Genomic DNA, 23,371 nt, shown 5'->3' with positions numbered 1-23,371 from the left:
GGAGGTGCTTACTGCGTGCCGAGTCACTCCCACGTCCCCCCAGGCCTCGAGTATCTGTGTGGGCTGTGCCCTCAGCCCCCTCAGAGCTTGTGCTCAGGCTGGCTGGCACGCACCGCAGCGAGGTCCAGCAGAGGGGCCTTCCTGGTGGGGAAATTGCCTGGTGAAAAGGGGGTGCCTCCAGGGCCCAGCTGTTGCCAGCTCCTGCCGAATCATGAAGGTGGGGAGGTGGTGAGCCCCTGGGGCCAAGCTGTAGATGCTGAGGGCCTCTCTGCCCCTCCCTGGGCAGTAAATGCCATCAGCCCTTGGGTCGGAGGAAACCGGGGGCCTGATGGCAAGTGAGCAGTGGAGCCGCTCACTGACCCTCCCACCCCCTCCCGACAGGTGTCACCATCCCTGAAGGGCTTCCTGGACCGCCTGCTGGTGCGTGACCCGGCCCAGCGGGCCACGGCGGCCGAGCTGCTCAAACACCCGTTCCTGGCCAAAGCGGGCCCGCCCGCCAGCATCGTGCCCCTCATGCGTCAGAACCGCACCCGATGAGGCCCGGTGCCACCCCCACCCCTGAACCAAAGAGCCCCCTGGGTCACCCCTGCCCGGCCAGAGGCCAGTAGGGGGGCCGGCCCCCGCTCCTCCCAGCCCGGGAGACACTCCGTGTGGCGCCACCCTCCTTGCCGGGGGGTGTGCAGGACCCTACTACTGAACTCCGGTTGTGATTTTGTGACTTTGGAAGAAACACAGGGACTCGTGGGAGCAAGTGAGGCTCCCAAGACCCACCCCCACCACCCCCACCCTCTGGGACAGGCCCATCCCCGGGGTTTTCCTGTTTCCAGGAAGGGCAGGCGGCCTCCCATCACTGGAAATCTGCCATGGGGGCTGCCGGGGGTGGAGACAACACTACGAAAGGTGTGCGTGTGTGTGTGTGTGTGCGCGCGCATGTGGAAGGTCCAGTTCCGGGGTCCTCCAGCCTGCAGGTGGGGGTGTCTGAGACCTCGCCTGACACGCAGCCCCTCCCCCCGAGCCATTGCAGGGGTCGATCATGAATGTCTGAAGAGTGGCCTTTTCCCTCGCCCCGCGCCCCTCTGTGTGGCTGGACCTGGGATCCAGGGGGCGGGGCTTCCCACCCACCCCCAGCCTCTGCAGAACCTGACTACTGCACCTGGACAGCCTCCTCTTTTGTAGAAGTCTATTTATATTGCCATTTTATAACACTCTAGCCCCCATCTGGGGACAGATGGTCCTTGGCCCGCGGGGTGGCTCCGGGGACAGAACCACCGCTTGAAGAATCAGGTTCCTGGCCCCTCAGCGCAGCCCCGCCCTCCCCTCCCTCAAGTTAGTTTTACAATTAAAACATTTTCTTGTTTTGTGTGTGTGCAGTGTGTAGAACTTCCCCCCAACCCCCAAACCCCAACCTGCTGGTGGGGAGAGCTGGTGGGGTGGGGCTCTAGGCTTGGGGGTAGGCTTGGCTGACCCCAGGATTACAGACCCACTATGGGCCAGGGCCATGTCTCTAGCAAGGAGTGGGGGGGGAATTCCAGCCCAGCAGCCAGTAACGTGCCTTCTCATGGGGACCGGATCGATGACCCCAGGCCTGGAAAGGCAGCCAGTTGACCAGTCCACATGCCAGGATGACCAGTTTGCCATGTCTGCGATTTGCTGCAAACATAACAGTTGGGTGGAGCGCATTCAGTGGAGAACTGATCCTTGGGAGCTGATGTTAGGAAACTGGTCAGCAGGCAGATGGGCTTTGGGGGGATCGGCTACAACAGAGGGACCCAAGGCTGCCAGCCTCAGAAACATTCCATTGGCTGAGTCCTTCCCTCCAGGCTGAGGCTGGGGAGGTGGGGGCTGAGCCTGGGTCTCAGGAGGAAAGCCCGTTGACAGGTGACACCGCTGCTTCTGCATTCTGTGCCCCAGGCTGGGGTGGGCTTTGCACACACCCTCTCCAGCACCTGGGAGAGCACGGAGGGAACCCCCCACCCAGAGCCCTCCAGGCATCAGTGGCAGCAGGGACCTCAAGCTGGTGTGCGGGCAGACAGTGTAGAGAAGACCCAGAGAGTCCGGCTTAGTCCTGTCTCGCCCCCACTGTCAGCACCTGCCCCCTTAGCACCCCTCTCCACAGGCCCTGAGTCCCCCAAGAATCAGGGCTCTGTGTGACCACCTGGCTGAACACATGCATGATAGACAGACAGACATAGAGATTTAAAACAGCAGTACTGCCAACTACTGCTGTATACAAGTGTGTTTGAGGCCTGGGTGAGATGGATACATTTTCTATGGGAGGAAAAAATATATATATGCCAAAATTGGTATGGGGAGCACAAGAAAAGACTGAAATACGCCCTCCACAGCCACCCCCTGACAACACACACACACACAGAGCTTCAAACTGGAGTACTTTTACAAATGAATTCCACCCGACAGATGGATCAGGTAATTCCCACCTTATACAAGTTGTTACGGAAAATAGAAAAAAGGATAGCTCCGGGCTCCTTGCAGAGGCTGCTACGCCCCGAGCCAAGAGCCAGATAAGGCCAGTGGAGAGAAGATGGCTGTCTCTTCCTCAAGGTCCTGTGTGAACTCACGGGATACCCGGAGAGCTTTAGGTTCAGGGACGGGAATCATCTGCCCATCCATTGTGTGATGGGGGCAGCTCTGCATGGTTCCATGGAGACTCCACTGTTGCTGTCACCTTCAGTCACCGTCACTGCTGTTTCAAGAAGGGTCTTGGGTGGTGTGAGGGCATCTCCTCCTCCAGACCTCCCTCCAGGTACCACGCAGACAGGGTGCCCAGGGTATCAGTCATCCTCTGCAGTTGTTTCCAGTGGGGTCCGGGAGCAGGGAGGGGCAGGGCTTAATCCAGGGGGTTGGTTTCCAAGGCGCTGGGAAGACCAGAGGACCCAGCCGTGCAGTGGTCAGTTGCTCCATTGTGTCGCTTTTTGTGACCCCATGGACTGTAGCCCGACAGGCTCCTCTGTCCATGGTATTGTCCGTACAGGAATACTGAAGCAGGTTGCCATTTCCTCCTCCAGGGGATCTTCCCAACCCAGAGATCGAACCTGCATCTCCTGCATTGCAGGCAGATTCTTGACCGCTGAGCCAGTGAGCCAACCAGCAGTTATTAAAGGCAGGAGACCGCCGCCTCCTGGAGGCTGGAGTAACAAAGGAGTCAGTGGCAGGACCAGAATCCCAGAATGGGTCAGCTGTGGCTGGAACGGGGTTGCTCTCCCCACTTCTACCTTCTGCTCCCACTCCAGTGCCTCCTACCGCCAGGACCTCACTGATGTCCACTGGCAAGGGAGTTCTACAAGGAGTTTTCAGACTTCCCGTCTCTACAGTACAAGGGAGCTCTTAGAAGCGCAGGTGGGGCAGAGTAGCAGCGGACACGTCCCTCCCAGCCACGTGGCCTGGAGGACTCCCTCTGTCCACAAGATACTGACCAGGCACCGAGTGAACGTTGCCTCCGCTGCAGCAGGGGGCACTCTGGGTGCCGGTCTGAACTGCAGACGCCCAGGAAGGGGAGTCAGGGATGTACTCACCTGTGGGTCAGACGTGTGTTTACACCGACACAAAATGAGTGATTGAAACAAGTCGGACTGGTGGCTCTCAAAGTGTAGTTGCTGGGCCAGCACCATCCCTGGGAACTTGCTGGAAATGCAAGTTGCTAGGCCCCACGCCAGGCTGAATCAGAGACTCTGGGTGGCGCCAGCAATCTGTATTTTAACAAGCTTTCCAGGGGATGCGGATGCCCTCCATCCTAGGATTGCGGCCCCTCCCACGTGAATAGGAGGGCATGCCCCTCCCCTTTAAGGACGTAACCCAAAGGTTTCCCCGTGGCCCCTTTGGCCTGAGTTAATCACAAGGCCACGCTCAGCAACAAGGAGGTTGGGAAATGTAGTCTATTCTGGGCAGCTGTGCGTCTAAAACTTCTATCACTACCAGATCTTGCTGTTCACTAAATGCGCCAGGCTTCACCCCAGAACACTCAGAAGCAGACCCAAGTGTACACAAGAGCAAACGGATGGGGGGTGGGGGGAATAGATTGCTTAATAACGATATTGAGGAAATTGGTTCATCTTATAGCAACCCACTCCATTGTTCTTGCCTGGAGAATCCCAGGGACGGGGGAGCCTGGTGGGCTGCCGTCTATGGGGTTGCACAGAGTCGGACACGACTGAAGCGACTTAGCAGCAGCAGCAGCATGAAAAAAAACTGACTCCTTACCAAATACAACTGAGGTCGGTACAGTGCAGGGCAGTAGCCGCTATTCACGTGCTTATTTACTTTTTAAATTGAAATAAAATTAAGTATTTAGTCTCTCTGTTGCCCTACCCACATTTCACACGTTCAGTTGCTGCTTCTGGCAAGCGGCTGAGAATTACACATTAGAGATGTGAAAACTATTACCTTAGTTTGTCGGACAGTGTTTCTCTAGCTGGATTAAACATCACCATGAAAGGTCAACTATAAAGTTGATGGAGGAAAATAATTGATAACCTAGGGGCAGAGAAGGACTTCTGAAAACCCCAAAGGAATAAAATACGAAGGAAAAAAATATAAATTTGATTATGCCAAAATTAATTTTCTTCAAGGAAGGACAAATGGGCAAATGTACTGGGTTTCAGAATGGGAGAAAATATTTGCAAATCCTAACATCTTTAAGATATATCTTTTTTAAATAAGAAAAAGAGCATTCCTTACAGAAAAATGGGCATACGCAATGGTATAAACAAGCAACTAAGGAAAAAATTCCAAAAACCAACAAGGATATGCACAGGTGGTCAAGCTCATTAGTAATCAGAGAAACACAAATTCCAGGGACTTCCTTGGTGGGCCAGTGGCTAAGACTCCGAGCTCAGAATGCAGGGGGTCCAGGTCAGGGAATTGTTAATATATCCCACGTGCTCCAAGTAACTTTCCATGCCGCAACAGAAAAAAGAGCCCGCTTGCCGCAACTAAGGATCATACATGCTGTAATGAAGACAGATCTCAATGCTGCAACTAAGACCCAGTGCCACAAATAAATTAATAATAAACATTTACTGTTTTTTTTTTTTTAAAAAAAGCAAATTTTAACAATGAGCTATCATTTTAACATTACGAATCAGGTAAAAATTAATGTCTGTTTTAGTCAAATGAAGTGCTCCAAGTGCGAATCGCCTAACAATTCCACTCTTGGGTGAGTTCCCAAAGAAATTCTCTCTTGGGACCATGAGGGGGCGTGCCCAAGGATGTTCACGGCAGCAGTCTTTATGTGGGAGCTGAGGAGAGCCAGGGCCCACCTGTGCCCACAGGAAGAAGCCAAGCCAACCAAGTCTGCAGATGAAAAATTGTGGATATAAAATAGTCCTGGCTTCCCAGGTGGCTCAGTGGTAACAAACCTGCCTGCCAATGCAGGAGACTGAGGTTTGATCCCTGGGTCAGGAAGATCCCCTGAAGAAGGATATGGCAACTCACTCCAGTGTTCCTGCCTGGGAAATTCCATGAATAGAAGAGCCTGGTGGGCTAAAGTCCATGGGATCCCAAAAGAGTTGGGCACGACTAAACAGCAACATTTTGCAAGACCAAAAAAGAGACTTGTTCACACAATAGAATGACTCCCATGAGAAGAATGGGAAAAGGAAGGGCATACAAGAAGGAGTGAAAGAACAGGAGAGGGGCTTGTGAGGAATAAAGGCCTTGAAGGCCACGATGAAGGTCTGTTTTGTAAGCAAAGGGCAACCCCCTTTGGTGTGGGTTGGGGTCTGGTTACAGGTATTTAAAAGGAGAATTATCCAGGAGATTCTAACATGCAGCCCGGAATGAGGATGGCAGTTTATCTGCCGCAGTAAGTCACTGCGGACCTCAAACCTCGTGCCTGCCTCCCGCCATGTCCCACAGGGGGAAGAGCCAAGGAATCATCCCACACCTTCCCCCATTTCACAGATGAGACTGAGGTCACATGGCCTACAGGGGCCAGACCTAAAGCCGTGAGTCCCTCATTGGCTTTCTTCTTTAAAAAAAAAAAAAAAATTGTTTATTTATTTATGGCTGTGCTGGGTTTTTCTTGCTGCCCTGACTTTTCTCTAGTTGCATTGAATGGGAGCTACTCTCCAGTTGCAGTGTGCAGGCTTCTCATTGTGGTGGCTTCTCTTGCTTCGGAGCACGAGTTCTAGGGCCCATGGGCTTCAGTAGTTGTGGCTGCTGGGCTCTAGGGCACGGGCGCAATAGTTGTGGCACGTGGGTTTAGTTGCTCCTCGGCATGTGGGACCTTCCCAGACTGGGGATCGAACCCCCGTCTCCTGCATTAGCCGTGGATTTTTTTACCACTGAGCCACCAAGGACGCCCTCATTGACTTTCTGAGCCAGGCCTCAGGCTGGGCGGAAAGGCTGCAACAGTGAGCAGGACAGATCTGCTCCTGGACGCTCCAACTCTGACACCCCGGGGCCAGACAAGTGACATGGAGCGGGGGGAGGAAGTGGCCACACACAGGTCCCTTTGAAGGTCAGTGACTTCTCAGGGCTCCACAGCCTTGCAAAAGTTTGATCTGATGATGCCAAATGTTCTGATTTTCCTCAAGAAATCCCCATGTTCATGTGAAAGTCCTTGAATCTCAAAGGTAGGCCACTAATTAAAAACATTTAACAGTATCATGTGGGCCAGGCAAAATCGAGGGAATGGTTAGCATTCATCAAAACCTTACTGTGTCCGGCACTTTGCTGAGTTTCTAGGTTACCTCATTTAACCCTGTAGAGGCTTGACTAGTGTTCCCCTCTTCCCCCACCACCCCAAAAAAGAAAAAACCCAGATACATCCCCATGGAACCTGTAAGTGTGACCTTACTTGGAAAAGGGGTCTTTGAGATGTGATTAAGGACCTTGAGGTGAGATCTTCCTGGCTTATCTGGGTGGGCCCTAAAACCAGTGACAAATGTCCTTATAAGAAAAAAACAGGGAAATTCGAGACACCCATGAAGGCCTCGTGAAGACAGGCAGAGATTAGAGTCCTACGGCCATGAGTAAAACCGCACCAGCAGCCTCTGGAAGCTGAAATAGGCAAAAAAATCTCCTCCTAAAGCTCCAGAGGGAGCAAGTCCTTGCTGACACCTTGATTGCAGACTCTCTGCTTCCAGAACCATGAGAGTATACATTTATGCTGTTTCAAGCCACCCAGTGTGTGGCAACTCATAATGGCAACCCCAATCCTCCTGGGGCATCCCCAGTGGCTCAGACAGTAAAGAATCCACCCGCATTAAAGGAGATCCAGGTTGGATCCCTGGGTCAGGAAGATCCCCTGGAGAAGGGAATGGCAACCCACTCCAGTATTCTTGCCTGGAGAACTCCAGGGACAGAGGAGCCTGGTGGGCTATAATCCGTGGGGTCGCAAAGAGTCAGATACAACTGAGCGACTGACTCTCCAGGCTCACCGACCTTCCTAGCAGCCCTCTGAGGAAGTACCTTCCTTGTCCTGTTTTATAGCTGGGACGCTGTGGAACAGAGACTCTGAGTCACCAGCCTGAGGTCACACAGCAAGAAAGTGGTCAAGGCATCGTTCAAAGCCATCACCATGCCACAGCCTCCTGAAGACTGAGAATCTCTCACTACTGCACCTGAGGGGCCACAGGTCTGAGCAGGAAAGGGTCAGCCTCTGTCTTCTGGGGCTGCAATCAACCAAACTAGGCCAGACCCCAAAAAAGAGACTCCAGAAGAGAGATGACTCTCTTGGAAAACACTGAGAGGTATTGGGCCTGGGCAGGGGACAAGACGGGGCAGCAAACAGGGTCCTGACCTGTCACTTGGGGGTTGGGGACAGCTCACAGCCTTTTCCAGGTTGACCAAAGGTATCTGCAGAAGTCTGGGGACCACTGGGTTAGGCAGAGTTAAATTCTCTCTTCCTTTCTTCCCCTCTCCCTCTCTTCTCTACACCTTTATCCCCAACTTTCTATCTCTATCTTTCTTATTCTGCCATTTAATCATATTGAGTATTTGAACAGGTAACAGAAGCCCATGGTACAAAATATAAAAGATTCCAAAGGGACTAAATTACAAAGTCAATCTTCCCTCCTCTGCATGCCCCCCGCCCCCGGGTCCCTGTCCCCCGAGGCAGCCACTGAGACAAGTTTATTGCATCTCCTTCCAGAAACGTATGTGCGTACCTAGAAATACCTACATGCGCATACTGGCGTATGTTCTTTGCACAAACATTCGCATAATGTGCACATCTTTCTACACCTTGCTCTATTGCAACCTATATTCTGGTGGTCGGTCCCAGGTGGGGTACACAAACCACCTTGCCCGTGGTAGTGGCTCAGTAGTATTCCGTGGTGCATGTGAACCCTGATTTCACTGGAACAGCCTCTGCTGATGGACATTCAGGAAGCTTGAGGTGGTTTGCTGTCCTCAGCAATGCCACAGGAGAGACCTTGCATGTATTTTTTATCTGGCAGATCTATCTTGCCCCCTCCCCTGCCTGCCCCTGGACTCCCACCTGCCCGCTGCCCCCAAGTGATGCCTTCTGGATATCTCTGTCCTTCTGGATCCTTCCCTGGATCTGGTCAACTCCATTCCAGTCTCCATAAGCATCTCTGTTGTCTGTCTCTCTGCTTCAGCCTCTCTAGATTTCTCTCTCTTTCCTTCTGTCTCCGTCTTCATCTCTGTCTCTGTTTTCCTCCTTACCAGCTCCCCTTGTCTTCCTCTTTATCTCCCTCCGTCCCATCTTGTCTCCCTCCTGTTATCCCCCAACTCATCCTGCCTCTCTGTCGCCCCCTACAAGGTGAAGCTGGCTCAACACATATCCCCACCTCAGAGCCCAGTGGTTTATCCCTGGGGATGTGGTACCCAACCTGGCACACCTTTCTCCCACCCTCGCGCCTCTCTTGACCTGGCTGGGCTCTCCCATCCTCTGTAGTCCTGGTGGAGAAGCCACCATCTGCTCGTCCAAGCCCTGGTGCCCTGGTGCCTGCTCCCCACTCTTTCTTTCTCTGTACCAGCAGGATTGGATCCTGGGCCAAGTTGGCACTCCTGGGGGTGATACTGGTTTTTCATCAGCAGTCATGGGAAGCGAGACTGAGGCAGGTTGGATGTGGCTTCTGGGCTGGACAGAGCCTCGTCCTTCTGTTGGGGACCAGGCCTTCTTGCCCTCCCTGCTGAACAAACAGAGCACCCAGTCTGTGTCAAACCTGAACTGGGGACAAATAACAAACCCCCACCCAAGGCCCTGCCCTGGTGAGGTTGACATTCTTACCGGGTGACAGAGTTCATGACCAAGTGAACATACCCACATACTCATAGGTATTTAAAGACCACATGAAGTTCAAGAAAGAAAGAATGGGGTGTGGTGACAGAGGAGAGCAGGGAGTAGGAAACTGACCTGGTGGGGGAGCGCCCAAGTTGCTTCATATGAACCAATAGGGAACAATCAGTGAGATGCATTGTTAGAATAAAGGAAGAGGGGTGTGTGCCTTATGAAGAGATGACATTTGAATGGAGAGGAAGTCATCGGTGGAGACATGGAGTGGAAGACCTTGTAGGCCGAAGGCGAGGCATGTGCAAAGGTCCTGAGGTGGGAAGGAAGTTGGCGAGTCAAGGACCAGCAAAATTACGGGACTCACGGTGGGTGAGCAGGAAAGCATGGACCACTTCACATAGCACTGTGGGGAGGAGATAGATAGACCCATTTTACAGATGAGAAGCTAAGCTTTGGAAAGAAGGAAAGTCCTTCGCCCAAGGACACACAGGATAAGGATGAGGACTGCTGAACTCAGCAGCCTTCTGCCCCTCACCACTAGGACAGTGGTTCTTAGTGAGGGATCCCAGACCAGCAGCACAGCATCACCTCTTGGGTCCACCCCAGAACCACCAAATCAGACACTGGAGGTGGGGGGCTTCGCTAGAGGTCCAGTGGTGGAGACTCCACAGTTCCACTGCAGGGGCCATGGGTTCCATCCCTGGTTGGGGAGCTAGGATCCCACATGCTGCAGAGCAACTGAGCCCACAAACTCCAGAGCCTGCACCACAACCAAGACCCAATGCAGTCAAATAAATAATTTTTTTAAAGGAGTGAGACATAAGGAAATGAGAGTGAAGGAAGGCCATGTGACCACGGAGGCAGAGACTGGAGCAATTTGACCACAAGCCAAGGAATGCTGGCACCACTGGAAGCTGGGAGAGGCGAGAAAGGCATCCTTCCTAGACCCTCTGAGGGGTTGCCGACTGCCAACTTGATTTCAGACTTTTGGCTTCTAGAACCATTAGAGAATAAATCTGTTTTGTAAGCCACCACACATGTGCTAATTTGCTGCGGCAGCCCTAAGAGATGAATCCACTGTTTATCGGGGCGAACGGAGCAGCAGACTCCAGCTCAACTTCCCACCGCAGAAGACAGAGCCCACCCAGGCTTCCCCCTGACCACTTTCGAGAACTCAGAATCTTCTTACGTGTGGAATTCAGAGGTGTTGGGATGTAACAAAAGGGACAGAGATGGGGATGAGGTAAACTGGGACCAACTCGGTGACTTAGAAATGGGGCTGCAAACCAGAATCTGGGGTAGGGGGAGAGTCTGGGGAGCTGGGAAGGGTTTCAGGAGAGCAGAGATGACTCACCAGATGGCTGGTGAGAAGGATCAAGATGCATAAGGAGCTTGGGCCCTAACCTGGGCCACGCTTGCAGGAGATGCAGACTCTGGGGCCAGACGGCAGAGGTTCAAATCCCAGCTCTGCCACTTTCTGGCTGCGTGACCTTGGGTAAGACACTTCACCTCTCTGGGCCTCAGGTTCTTCATCTGTAAAGTTGGTTTAATGATAATACCTACCTTCCAGGGTGCAGTTGATTTCATAGACATAGAGCACATAGTGCCAGGCACACAGTAACTGCTCCATTATTGCTATTATTGTTGTTGTTTTTATCATCTCATTCTGTCCCTCAGGTGTTGACATGGTGATGCCTCTGATTTGTGTCTCAGCCCTGATACCTGTGTTTGAGCTCTGCCTTGTACATCCAGCTGCCCCTACCCCCAATATTGCCCCTTTAGATGTCCAGTACTGACATCTGGGGCTTCCCAGTGGCTCAGTGGTAAAGAATCCTCCTACCAATGCAGGAGACATGGGTTCGTGTAGCAACCCACTCTAGTATTCTTGCCTGGGAAATCCCAATGACAGAGAAGCCTGGTGGGCTACAGGCCACAGGGTCATAATAGAGTTGGACACGACTTAGTGACTAAGCAACAACAATAACTGACATCTGAGATAGAATACTGCTTCCTGCTTCCTCCTCACCGTCAATCCTGCTCTGACCTCATCTTCCCCTCTCTGCAAATGGTACCACCTTCTGCCCGCTACTCAACCCTCAAGGCCAATCAAGGCTTTCCTCTCTGTCAAATCAACAAAGATATTCAATCTGTCCTCGACCCGTCAGTCACTCCATGGTGCCACTCTGGTCCTGTCCACCCCCAGCTCCTTCTTTATTGTTTCCCTGCACCCTCTGCCCTCACTCAGCTAGAAATCAGTTCATCCCTTCCCAGCTGAAACTTTCCCCACAGTTTCACTGTGAATTTATTACACTTCGATAAATCCTACAGAGCTGCCGCCCCCTAATGCTCTATCTGATCTCATCTCCCCTGCGCCCCCTCCATCGCAGCCACACTGTGGCTCCAATGTTGTTCCTCCCTCTTGTTGTGGCTCCCTCTCGTTCCCCAAACCCACCACTCCTGGTCCTACCTTGGGGCCTTTACACTTGCTGTTGCCTCCTTTTCAGGTCTTTGCTTAAATGTCACCTCCTCTAAGAAGCCTTCCCTGACCACCTCAGCTAAAACAGGCTCCCAACCCCCTCCTTCTCCCTGTCATTACAACCTTTTTCACCATCAAAGCACTTAGTGCTGCTTGTTAATTAGTTACTTATTGAGGGAATTCTCTGGTGGTTCAGTGGTTAGGACCCCGTGCTGACATTGCCGAGAGCGCAGGTTCAATCCGTGGTCAGGAAACTAAGAACCCACAAGCCCAATGACTTGGTCAATAAAAAAAAAGAAAGAAAGAAAAAATTCCTAAATTGTTGAAGTCCATCCCTCCTCCCACAAGGAAGCCACAAAGGGATAGGAAGCTGTTCTTCTACCATTATATCACCAACACAGAGGGCTTGGCCACTGTGGATGTTTAATAAGTACTTATTGAGAGAATAAAAGTTAGAAGCCTATGAGGCCCACTATTCTACATCTTGCCTTTTTCACCCGATAGACTTGTGGCTAGTGGTAAAGAATCTGCCTGCCAATGCAGGAGACGCAAGAGACATGGGTTCAATCACTGGGTCAGGCAGATCCCCTGGAGTTGGAAACGGCAACCTACTCCAGTTTTCTTGCCTGGGAGATCCCATTGACAGAGGAGCCTGGCAGGATACAGTCCACGGGATTGCAAACAGTCAGACGTGACTGAGCAACCAAGCGAGAGGAGGGGGATGTTTGTTGCTATTTCCTTGTCTGTACGTCAGGACTGCCATATCCTTTTGGCTTTTTTTCTTACTGGGATATAATTTACATACAAGAAAATACACCCATTAATTTTTTAAAATTTTATTGTTTTTGGCTGAACACAGGATCTTAGTTCCCCAACCAGGGATCAAACCTTTGCCCCCTGCATTGCAGCATGAAGTTTTAACCACTGGACCACCAGGAGAGTCCCTAAACCCTTTTTTTCTTTCAGTTGCATTGGGTCTTTGTTGCGGTGCTCAGGCTTTCCATTGCAGTGGCAAGCAGGGCCAACCCTTTGTTGCGGTGCTCAGGCTATTCATTGCTGTGGCTTCTCTTGTTGCGGAGCAGGATCTCTAGAGCACGGACTTAGTATTTGTGGTGCTTAGGCTTAGTTGCTCCCAGACATGTGGGATCTTCTCAGACCAGGGATGGAACCCATGTCCCCTGCATTGGCAGGCGGATTCCTAACCATTGGACCACCAGGGAAGTCGCCCCCCATACTCACTCATTCTAAATACACAGTTTGATGAATTTTGGCAAGTGTATACTCCCGTATAACTACCACCACAATTAAGATAAAGCTTTTTTCTCACCCCAGAAAGGCCACCCCTCTGCCCTACAGCCCAGACAACCACCAACCTGCTTTCTTTGCTTCTAGATCACTGTTTCAGAGCTTGAGTCCCCCCACTGGGACCTTTGCTGATCAGAAGATGAAGAAAGGAGACATTGGAGATCTAATGTTGAAAGACACTTGGCTCTGTATGGCTCGCGGATCACTCAGATTTAAGTAAAAATATTTCTCATAGTATGGGGTGATAGGGTGGGTGTTTCTAAAATTTCAGATTCTGGGTCCACAGGGGCTGAATTAGACTTCTGGGAGTAAGGTTTGAAAATACATTTTTTTTTCTTTTGGCCATGCCATGAGGCATGTGGGATCGAACCCATGCCCCCTGCATTGAAAGTGCAGAATCTTAACTACTGGACTACCAGGGAAGCCTGAAAATACATGTTTAAAATAAGTTTCCTGGGTGAATCTAGTGAGCCCTAAAGTTTGGGGATCACTTGATATGAGGATATGGGTGAGACAGAAGGGCATTCTGGGTAGAAAGAACCTTCGGAGCAAAATCCCTGAGATGGGAGAGAACAGGGACCAGAAATCCAGGGCCTCGAATGCTGGCAGAGAGCTAGGATTTTTCTCCTGAGGGCACTGGGGAGCCACGGCAGGTTTAAGCCGGGGAGTGATTACTTGTGTTTAACCTTTCATAAGACCCCTTTGACTGTGGCATGTGTGTGTGTGTGTGTGTATAAGAAGGGGCTGAGGACCCCCGGAGTGAGATAATGTGGACACCAAGGCAGGAGGGGGGCAGACTGAGGAGGGGTGTTGATCCTCATTCTACCGATTTCCTGCCTTTTTTTTTTTTTTTGGTCTCTGGCTCTGAGCCAATCCCTGCCCCGGATTCTGACCTGGGGACAGCTCTGACTCCACTAGACAGACACTCCTCCTCCTGACTCTGTCCTTTCCTCCTCCTCCAATGAAGGCAGGCAGGCAGGCAGGTAGCCAGGCCTGGGTGTGGGTCTGTGCGCTTGCAGTGGTGGTGCGAGTGTCTCCAGTTATGCGTGTATCATGGGCTCTGCAAGCATTTGGAAACCTCTTGAGGACTTCTGGGTGAGCAGGGATACTGCACATAAGTCAGCTTGTCCCCTTCTATGGGTCCTTCCTCCCCCCAGGGCCCTGGCTAATTCCCAGCTTTTCCAGGATTGGTCACGTCACCTCTCTTGCCGCTCAGTTCCCCAGTCAGTCCATGGAGGAACTATTACCCGTCCCCACCTCCCAGGGTTGTTGTAAGACTTAATGAGCTAAAGGCAGACACTCAAAAAATGTAACTATGTTCTCGCATCTGTTTCTGTGTGAGCCACTGTCTCTGGAGGCAATTTGAACCTGTTTCCCTATGTATCACATGAGACTCCGTGTCCAATTTGCCACGTAGCAGCTGTGCAACCTTGGGTGAGTTACTAGACCTCTCTGAGTCTCAGTAACTGAGACTTCTACTCTCAGTTACGGAGACTTCTACAAAAGTAAGAGTCTGCAAAACGGGTATGACAATAGTACCTATTTCCTATGGAAGATACAGAGATTGAATTAATTACTCCACCTAAAGAATTTAGAACAATGCCTGGCACACAGGCGTTAATTACATGAGCATCATCATTTGGGTGTGAGCTCCACTCTGTACGTCTGCAGAACGTGTCTGTCAGCATCTTGCGGGAATCTGGGGCGGGAAGCATATGGGGTTATCTGGGGTGGTATGGGACCAGGCCTGTGAGGGAGTCCTCTGTTTTTTCATCTGTGAAACGGGGATAACAACAGCTCCCTACTCTTGGTGTGCAAGCTGGATGCTGGGGTGCATGCGGCTGGCACGCAACTCCATATTCATTCACTTTTATCTTTTCTTTACGTATAAAATGCCCGTAATAGTAGCACCTACGTTGTTAGAGGATGAAATGAACTTGTAAAAGCTTAGGACACATCTAGCAAGCAGAATGCACTCACTGTGGTGCTTGTTACTGGTAACTTATGTGGGATTGAGCCTGTGCTTACCTGGGCGGGCTGTGGGATGTGGCAAGGGCAGGATGTGGCCCTGGGCATCTGGCCCTACAGGTTCCTTCGCCACCCCACTTCCTCCGCACCCTGACCTCCTGCCCCCGCCATTGCTCCAGCCCTGACTCCAAACTCCCTATGACCTCCCAGGGAGGAGGTTTGGCCAGCCTGCACCACCTGCCCCAACCCCAGGAAGAGATGCAAGGCACCCCAATACCCAGGAGGCGTTACTACCTCCCTTCCTGACACTATCTCAGTGTCTCCCTCGGGTCCCCCATCTCTGTGACTCTCCATCTCTAGCTCAGGGTCTCTCTGGGTCTCTCTCTGTCTGCCCCATCCCCACTATGCTTCTGGGAAAGAAATATCAGGTCCCAAGTTTGTGTCCCAAATGAGGGCAGAGGAGGAACAAGCAGAGGCGGGACTCCCCTCCCACCCCCACCCCTTACGGCATGCCCAGCTGACGGGGAGGTTGCGGGGGGGGGGGGGGGGGGGCTTCATTAATTAAGCTCTCCTCCAGCCACGCGGGATGTTAATGAGGTGGATGGGCCTCATTAGCGAGCCGAGCCCTGGCATTAGCGCCTTGGTCACACCCCTCTCCAGGGCTGATGTCTGGGGAAACTGGAGCAAGAGGCTTGGGAAACGTAGCAGAGCTGGGACCCGGACTTCTGCAGCCTGGCAGAAGGAGGTGCTGGGACCCGGGCTCCCGAGCCCGAGGGAGGAGGGCCTGGGGACCTGGATCCTTCCCCCAACACACCCCTCTACTTAAAGGCCAGCCGAGGCGCTCCGCCCTCTCCCGCCCCGGGTTCACCCCGAACCCTGCGGAGGAGCCGGGACAGTCACCCAGACCCGAGCGATGGAGGAGGTGCGGGAAGGACCGGAGCTCGGCGGCGGGATGGAGGAACCCGCGAGCCCCCAGGAGCCGGCGTCGCCTCCCCCGCCCCCGTCGCCGCCTTCGCCCGCGGCCCCCGAGACCCCCGGGCTCCCCGCGCCCGAGTCGCCAACCGAGGCCCACGCGCGGCAGCTGCTGCTGCAAGAGTGGGCGCCGCCGGGAGGGAGCCTGGAGCTGCCCCCGCGCCTCACCTGGAAGCTGCTGTTCCTGCGGCGGCCGCTCTACCGCAACCTGCTGCGCTCGCCCAACCCCGAAGGTTCGGGCCCTGGTCCGCTCGAGGCTGCACAGCCGGCAGGCCGCCACGCCTCCGTCTCCTTCCCCAGGGCTCGCTCACCTAGACCGTCGGTCACGTCTTCTCTTTGTCTGTCTCCTTGTCTCTCTTGCTGTTTCCCCGTCTCTGTCTCTTGATGGCTCCCTCTGTGTTTTTATTCCTCTGCGTCCTTCTCTGGGGCTTCTCCGGCGGCACAGCGGTAAAGAATCCACCTGCACTGTAGGAGATGCAGGAGACGCGGGTTCGATCCCTGGGTCGGGGAGATCCCCCGTAGGAGGGCATGGCAACCCGCTCCAGGATTCTTGCCTGGAGAATCCCATGGACAGAGGAGCCTAGCGGGCTCCAGTCCATGGGGTCGCAAAGAAAATGACACGCCTGAGCGACGGAGCAGCCATGCATTCTAGCACTTCCTTCTCTGTCCCCTTTTCTCTCAGCGTGTCTCTTTGTCTCACTTGCATCTCTGTCTCTTTCTACATCTTGTGTCTCTGTGTCTCATGGGGTCTGTCTCACCCTGTATCTCTCCCTCCCTCCTCCCATGTTCAGTCGCTCAGTCATTCCGACTCTTTGCGACCCCATGGACTGCAGCACGCCAGGCCTCCCTGTCCTTCACTATCTCCCGGAGCTATCTCCCTCCTCCCACATTCTCTCTCTTTTCCTCGGTTCCTCTCTCTCTTTTTCCCTCTGTTCTTCCCCTCTCGACACAACGCCCTCCCCCTCCGAGCACTGGCCCTCTGACCCCAGGACATTCTCAGGGCTCTCCCAGGGCCCTGACTCACTCCCCGCTGCCTGGCTGGGCTGGTCTGGCAGGCGGGGCACTGATTCCCGTCCTTCCAGCCGAGTCCAGCGGGCAGGGAGCGGGGAGCCTGCAGGAAGGAGGGCAGCTTCAACCCGCCTGAGGCTCCGCTTCCTTGTGCCTTTCAGGCATCAACATTTATGAGCCAGCTCCCCCTACCGGTCCCACCCAGCAACCCCTGGAGGCTCTGGGTAAGTGCCCGGAGGCTAGCCCCATGCTGTGGAGGGGGTGGCCCTGGAGCAGGGGCACGTTCTAATCCTTTACTCCTCCATCCGCCAGGCAATTTCCGCGGCTGGCACATCAGGACTGAGAAACTCCAGCAGAACCTCAGGTGAGTGGCCGGGACACACGTGGCCTGCATTTGATTCCCTCTTCTGGCCTCCCTCGCTGTGGGACCTGGAAAAGCTGTCTTTACCTCTCTGGGCCCTTGTCTCCTGCTCTGTAAACGGGATGGATCATAAAAGCATGCCCATAAAACACACAGCATAGGGTCTGGCTAGCTTGCACATAGTAGGTGTTCCTTGTGCTTAGTCACTCAGTTTGCGTCCAACTCTTTGCGACCCCATGGATGGAGCCCACCAGGCTCCTCTGTTCATGGAATTCTCCAGGCAGGGATACTGGAGTGGGTTGCCATTCCCTTCCTCCAGGGGATCTTCCTGACCCAGGAATCCAACCCGAGTCTCCGGCATCAACTGCCTGGGCCACCAGGGAAGCCTAGCAGTTAACACTGTTCCTATACTCAGCCTCTTTCTGTGGGAACGGGAGAGTCACCTAGGCCACCAGCTGTCTGCCTTTAAACCGGGCCCCCTTTCTGCATAGTGGGTGGGGTGCCGCAACTCAGGGGCTCCGAGTCACAGGCACTTGGGTTCAGCTCCGCCAAGTCTTTGCTGCTCGATCTTGATAAGTCCCTTCCCCGTCTGCACCGCGGTTTCCCCATCTGCAACACCGGGTTCAGGATGCATCGCCCTCAGAGAAGCTCACAGGAACCGAGGCTGTGAGGTGCTGAGTGGGTGCTCAGCCCCCAAAGGCCAGCGCCCTTGATGTCTTTAGGAGGGTGCGGCGATCAGGGTGCCCCGCTTCTGGGGGCCCGGCTGACCAGATGGCAGCCCTCCCCTGTGCCCTCTCTCCCAGCTGGACGGTGAAGCAGCAGTGCGTGGACCTTCTGGCCGAGGGCTTGTGGGAGGAGCTCCTGGACGATGAGCAGCCGCGTATCACGGTCATGGACTGGTGCGTGCCTCCGCCCCGCCCACCCACCCAGCCAGGCTCCCCAAAGCGCATGCCTCGCCCCGTGCTCCCCGAGAGACTCCTGCCACTGCGGGACACAGCCCTTTCCATCTCCCCGGCCCCTTTGCTCTGAATCGTTCTGTTCTTGAAATGCTCCAGCCCAGAGCCTCTTCTTTCTTCCTTGGATGTTGGTCACCCTCTTTTCTTGAGGTGGACTCCCCCCTCTATTTGGCTGCGTATCACAGCTTGAGGGATCTCAGTTCCTCAACCAGGGAGTGAACTCGGGCTACGGGGCGTCTTCCCTGACCACTCCCAAGCTGGGTCAGATGCATTATGCTCCAGTACCCGAATGTGCCCTATCCCAGCCCTGACCATGCCTGGGTGGCGCTTCTTATTGACATGTCCACCTCCCCCACTGGACCATTATGAATTCCATGAGAGCAGGGAGAGAAGTTGTCTTGGTCACTGCCGTGTCACAAACAGCACCCAGCCCCGGTGCACATAGTGAGTGCCAGTGGGTGTGTGTGTGGAACGGCAATTGTACCAGGAGTGGGGGCTGTGGTGGCAGCTGAAGGCCTGCCCCCGACCCCAGGTTCGAGGACAGCCGACTGGACGCGTGTGTGTATGAGCTGCACGTCTGGCTGCTGGCCGCTGACCGCAGCACAGTCATCGCCCAGCACCACGTGGCCCCCCGCACCTCCGGGAGAGGCCCTCCCGGCCACTGGATCCAGGTGAGACGCCCTACCCTGGCCACCACCCCCATATATGCTTTCGTGTCCCAAGACCTCACAGAGGGAGGAGGGAGGAGAGCAGGGTTTATGGGTCCCTAATAAGAACTTCTTCCTAACCCTGGTGCCGCCCCAGGTGTCCCACGTATTCCGCCAGTACGGCCCCGGCGTCCGCTTTGTCCACTTCCTGCACAAGACCAAGAACCGGATGGAGCGTGGTGGGCTGCGGCGGACTAGGGTGACCGACTCTTCTGTGTCTGTGCAATTCCGGGAGTGATTGGCTGACCCTGGGCCCCTCCTGACCTCTTATATGATGATACAAGATACCAACCCCTCAGCGACTTCTTATTCCCTTATCACTTCTGATATCTTAGCATGTCTCTGATCACCTAGCAGCTCCCTAAGCCTTAGAAGTCCCTAACCCTTAGTACCTCCTGACCCTTAGGCTCCACCATGTTCCCTGAGCATCCCCCTTCTCCCTTTATACCCTCCTGTCCCCTTGGCTGCTCCTGGATCACATACTACCTCCTATGCCCTGTAATCCTGCCTGGCCCTTGGCTTCTCAGTTGCATCTTCACACATCTTTGAATGTCTGTCTTGCTGGCATCTTTGCTGCACTCTCTGCATGAGGGCAGTGGCCACTTCTTCCTGAGTCAGTGCTTGACAAGATAATAGGGGCTCAATAAACCTTTGTTGACTGAATGAATAAATACATGTGCCCAAGGAATGCTGTCTCCCTGGTGTTTGCTCCTTAGAACTTCACCGAGTTCATGTCCCACTTGCATGTCCTCTAATCCTTGATCTCCAGCGCCTCCCTTAACCTCTGATCTTTTATGTTCCAAATTTATGGCCTTGTAGCATCTTTACTGGAGAAGGCAATGGCAACTCACTCCAGTAGTCTTGCCTGGAAAATCCCATGGACGGAGGAGCCTAGTGGGCTGCAGTCCATGGGGTCGCTAAGAGTCGGACGCGACTGAGCCGCTTCACTTTCACTTTTCACTTTTCACTTTCATGCATTGGAGAAGGAAATGGCAGCCCACTCCAGTGTTCTTGCCTGGAGAATCCCAGGGATGGCGGAGCCTGGTGGGCTGCCATCTGTGGGGTCCCACAGAGTCGGACACGACTGAAGTGACTTAGCAGCAGCAGCAGCAGCATCTCTACTTACTCTTCTCCCATGTCTCCTAACTCTCACAATGTCCCCAGATTTCCTTTCTCCCCCCAATCCCGTGTTATCATCCCCCAGAGCTATCCCTCTACTTCTCTGCCTCCCAAGACCCCTCATTGCTCTTCTCTTATTCCTCCAGATCCCCCAAACCCAGGTACTCATCAAGGGTCCTTATCCTTAGGAGTCGTAAATTGCAAATTTGAATTTTCAGAAATATGCAGATTAGAATGAAAGTGTTCTCCATGTGTTGGACCCTGGGGCGTTAAAAGTATTTCACAACCCATGAGTCCTGGGCTGTGGGCAGATCACAAAACAGACCCTGGACCTACATGGGGCAGAGTCCTTGAAGGCCTCTTACCATCCTACATATGAATCCTGAGAGAGTCTTGAAGTCCCTGGCAGGCCTGAACACCTGGTGTGGGGAGGGGGGGATTCAGAAAGTGGCTATCCACCAAAAAGTGTGGAAAGCATTTCAGTGTTTAACAATCAGCCAGCAGTGTGACTTCTCTGGTGGTCCTGTGGCTAAGATTCTGAGCTCCCAAGCCAGGAGGCCCAGGTTCCATCCTTGTTCAGGGAACTAGATCCCACGTGCCACAACTAAGACCCAGCGTGCATGCTCAGTCATGTCCGACTCCTTGCGGCCCTCCAGGTTCCTCTGTCCATGGAATTTTCCAGGCAAGAATACTGGGATGGGTTGCCATTTCCTACTCCAGAGGATCTTCCCAACACAGGGATTGAACCAGTCTCTTGCGTCTCCTGCATTGGCAGGCAGATTCTTTTACTACTGCACCACCTGGAAAGCCCATGACCTGGTACAGACAAACAAATCAATATTTTAAAAAATCAGCCAGCAGGACCTTTGCTTGTCACACAGATGCCCTATGGGTATGTGCACATGTGTGCACACCTAAATCCGTGCGTGTGCCCCCACAGGATCTACACATATGTCCCCATCCACAGCAGGTACTGTTTCAGGTGTGGGCTGACCCAGCCCTGACCACCCTGCTCCCTCCTCCATTCCTGACCCCGCATCTGCGTGGACTTGGGGCCCAGACGTAAGTAGATGGCAGACAGGGATGGCTTCATAAGAGCTGTATTACAGGGAAGGCAAGATGAGGGCAGGCAGAAACCTCTGTTCTCCTGGGTCTTACAGACTGCAGCAGACCCCACAAACAAGGCCAGGTGAGGGGCTTAGCACTTCGCGAGGGCTGGAGATGAGTGATCTCGTAAGGTGTCATTTGCAACTGCAACAGAATCGAAAATTATTGCCAGGGGGTGCCAGGGCTTCAGAGATTTATGGTAGGAGGGATTCTAGAAGCCTGAGATGGGGTTGGGGGCTGGGGCTGGGCTCCAAGTTCAGGGGCAGGCATCCTGACCTGAGAGTTTGGGGCTGGGGGTTCTTGGAGTTCTTGGGGGTAGAGGGGCAGGTGGGTGGTTTTAAAGGGTGCCCTGGCTAGATCTAGGGCCGCGGGGTCTGTGAGTTTGAATATGTGAGTCCAGGGTGGGCTCAGGGGCCTCCAAAGTTGGGCCTGGAGGTTTCAGAACCTTAATGGGGGCTACTGGAACCAGTTTCTGGGGCCAAGGCTGATGTAGAGGATCTAGAAGAGTGGAGCGTGAGGGCTAGATAGGGCACTCCTGGAATTAAGTCTGGGGTCTTAAGGTCTGGGTCAGTCAGGTTTAGAATCTGGGAGCCCCAGAGCTGGGTCTGAGAGCCCTGGGATCTGATGATCTAGAGGGGTGGGGAAGGACTAGCTTCGGTTCTAGGGGCTTCGAAGTGAGGGGGTTTATGGCTTCCCATCACCAGGCTAGGCCTGAGGACTACCCTCCCCTGAGAGCGCAGCCTTCTGGTGGGTAGGATTCAGGGAGATGGGAGGGGAAGCTCCCAGAATGAAGTCTGGGGATCTCAGAGTTGGATCTGGGAGATCCAAGGGTCATGGGCTTGGAAGAGGGGGCGTGGGGGAGACGGGGGACCTCGGAAACTGGTTCTAAGGCGCTCAGTTTGGGTCAGAGGCTCAGGGGTCTGGGTGGTGGGGCCGGCGGGCGGGTACCTGCAGTAGACCGAGGAGATGGCGTTGGACCAGTCCCCGAAGAGGCCGCGGCGGTACTCCTCCAGGCGCGGGTAGCTACCGGCGGAGAACTTGCGCGACTTGCCCTCCTTGCCGCGACGGGACCACACGGTGAGCTCGCAACGCTGGCCCACCACGATCGAGGAGATGACGTTCGTCCAGTCCGAGGGCAGGTAGGGCAGGTCGGCGCCCGACTCCAAGGAGAGCACGGCGCCGGCGCAGCAGTTCTCGTAGTAGGGGTCGCTCTTGTCGTAGAGCTTGGCGCAAGTGCGCGTCCCGTTGGCGTTCTTCAGGTCGGCGGACGCCGGGCAGGCGCCTCGGACGCCGGGGACGGCCGCCAGGGCCAGGGTCAGCAGCAGTGGGCAGAGCGGGAACATGGTGACGCTGCGGGGCCCGAGCTCCCGCTCCCTTTTATGCGCCCGACCCGTGGGAAGCGAAAAGCTGCGAGATAAGGGCTTGGGGGGCGAAGGCGAGGGCACCCGGGAGCTGGGAGACTTCCCAGACTACATCAGAACCCACCACCGCTGCATACAGGATGGACTTTATTTGCATAAAATTCAGCCGCTTAAGAAGGAATGTAGCAAATGACAGGACCTGTGGCCTGGAATACAGAGGGTAACATAGGGTTAATAGTTATAGAGGGGAGGAGCTCTTAAAAACTGATACCGAACCTACCCCCCTTCCAAATAGGGAGAGGCCCAAAGAGCGGGAGGGGAGCTGGGCCTCCGTGCTGGGCATTACCCTTCCCCCCAGTCATATCCTTGGGAAAGGAGAAGCTGGAGATAAGGAGAGACAGACCCAGGAGGGGAAGGGAGAGAGAGGAGGGAGATGAGAAAGGAGTCGCCCCCACCTCCCCAGGAGCAGATCTTCCAGAGCAAGGTTGAGAAATTAGTTAGACATGTTTGCAGGAGGAAAATCATTGCAAGGTAATATACAAAAGGCCGGGGCGGGGGGGGGGGGGGGGATTTGCAACACTTGGGACAGCACAGAATTAGTAGCTATTATATATAAAGATGGAAGGAATACAGGGAAGAACTGTATAAAAAGATCTTAATGAACCAGATTACTACAATGGTGTGGTAAGTCACCCAGAGCCAGACATTCTGGAGTGCAAAGTCAAGTGGGCCTTAAGAAGCACTGCTGTTAATAAAGCTAATGGATGTAATGAAATTCCAGCAGAACTATTCAAATCCCTAAAGGATGATG

The 23,371-nt window shown here is 53.9% G+C and overlaps 3 protein-coding genes across 11 annotated transcripts in view; 2 read left to right on the top strand and 1 right to left on the bottom strand.

Annotated features, from left to right (window-relative positions):
* Positions 1-1,358, top strand: part of PAK4 (p21 (RAC1) activated kinase 4) — a 47,827-nt gene extending 46,469 nt beyond the window's left edge. For all 9 annotated transcript variants that reach the window (XM_070450894.1, XM_020889109.2, XM_070450899.1 and 6 more), the window contains one exon: positions 382-1,358. In XM_070450894.1, the coding sequence (XP_070306995.1) occupies positions 382-537 (156 nt within the window). In that variant the 3' untranslated portion in view covers positions 538-1,358. The remainder of the gene's footprint in view (positions 1-381) is intronic.
* A 14,335-nt stretch (positions 1,359-15,693) lies between these two features.
* On the top strand, positions 15,694-19,661 carry NCCRP1 (NCCRP1, F-box associated domain containing). Its single transcript, XM_020889117.2, has 6 exons — positions 15,694-16,174; positions 17,111-17,173; positions 17,262-17,313; positions 18,114-18,209; positions 18,799-18,937; positions 19,071-19,661. Exons 1-6 carry the CDS (start codon positions 15,883-15,885, stop codon positions 19,209-19,211), a joined length of 783 nt encoding a protein of 260 aa, XP_020744776.2. The 5' UTR covers positions 15,694-15,882; the 3' UTR covers positions 19,212-19,661.
* A 1,521-nt stretch (positions 19,662-21,182) lies between these two features.
* On the bottom strand, positions 21,183-22,777 carry SYCN (syncollin). The gene is made up of 2 exons (XM_020889106.2): positions 22,148-22,777; positions 21,183-21,343 (listed from the first exon to the last, which is right to left on the bottom strand). The coding sequence occupies exons 1-2, from the start codon at positions 22,540-22,542 to the stop codon at positions 21,334-21,336; spliced, it is 405 nt and encodes a 134-aa protein (XP_020744765.2). The 5' UTR covers positions 22,543-22,777; the 3' UTR covers positions 21,183-21,333.
* Between the last annotated feature and the right edge of the window lie 594 nt (positions 22,778-23,371).

The sequence above is a fragment of the Odocoileus virginianus genome, chromosome 20, assembly GCF_023699985.2.
Source record: "Odocoileus virginianus isolate 20LAN1187 ecotype Illinois chromosome 20, Ovbor_1.2, whole genome shotgun sequence".
Classification (NCBI taxonomy): Eukaryota; Metazoa; Chordata; class Mammalia; order Artiodactyla; family Cervidae; genus Odocoileus; species Odocoileus virginianus.
The sequence above is the reverse complement of the archived record's forward strand: the minus strand, read 5'-3'. Positions and strand labels throughout refer to the sequence as shown.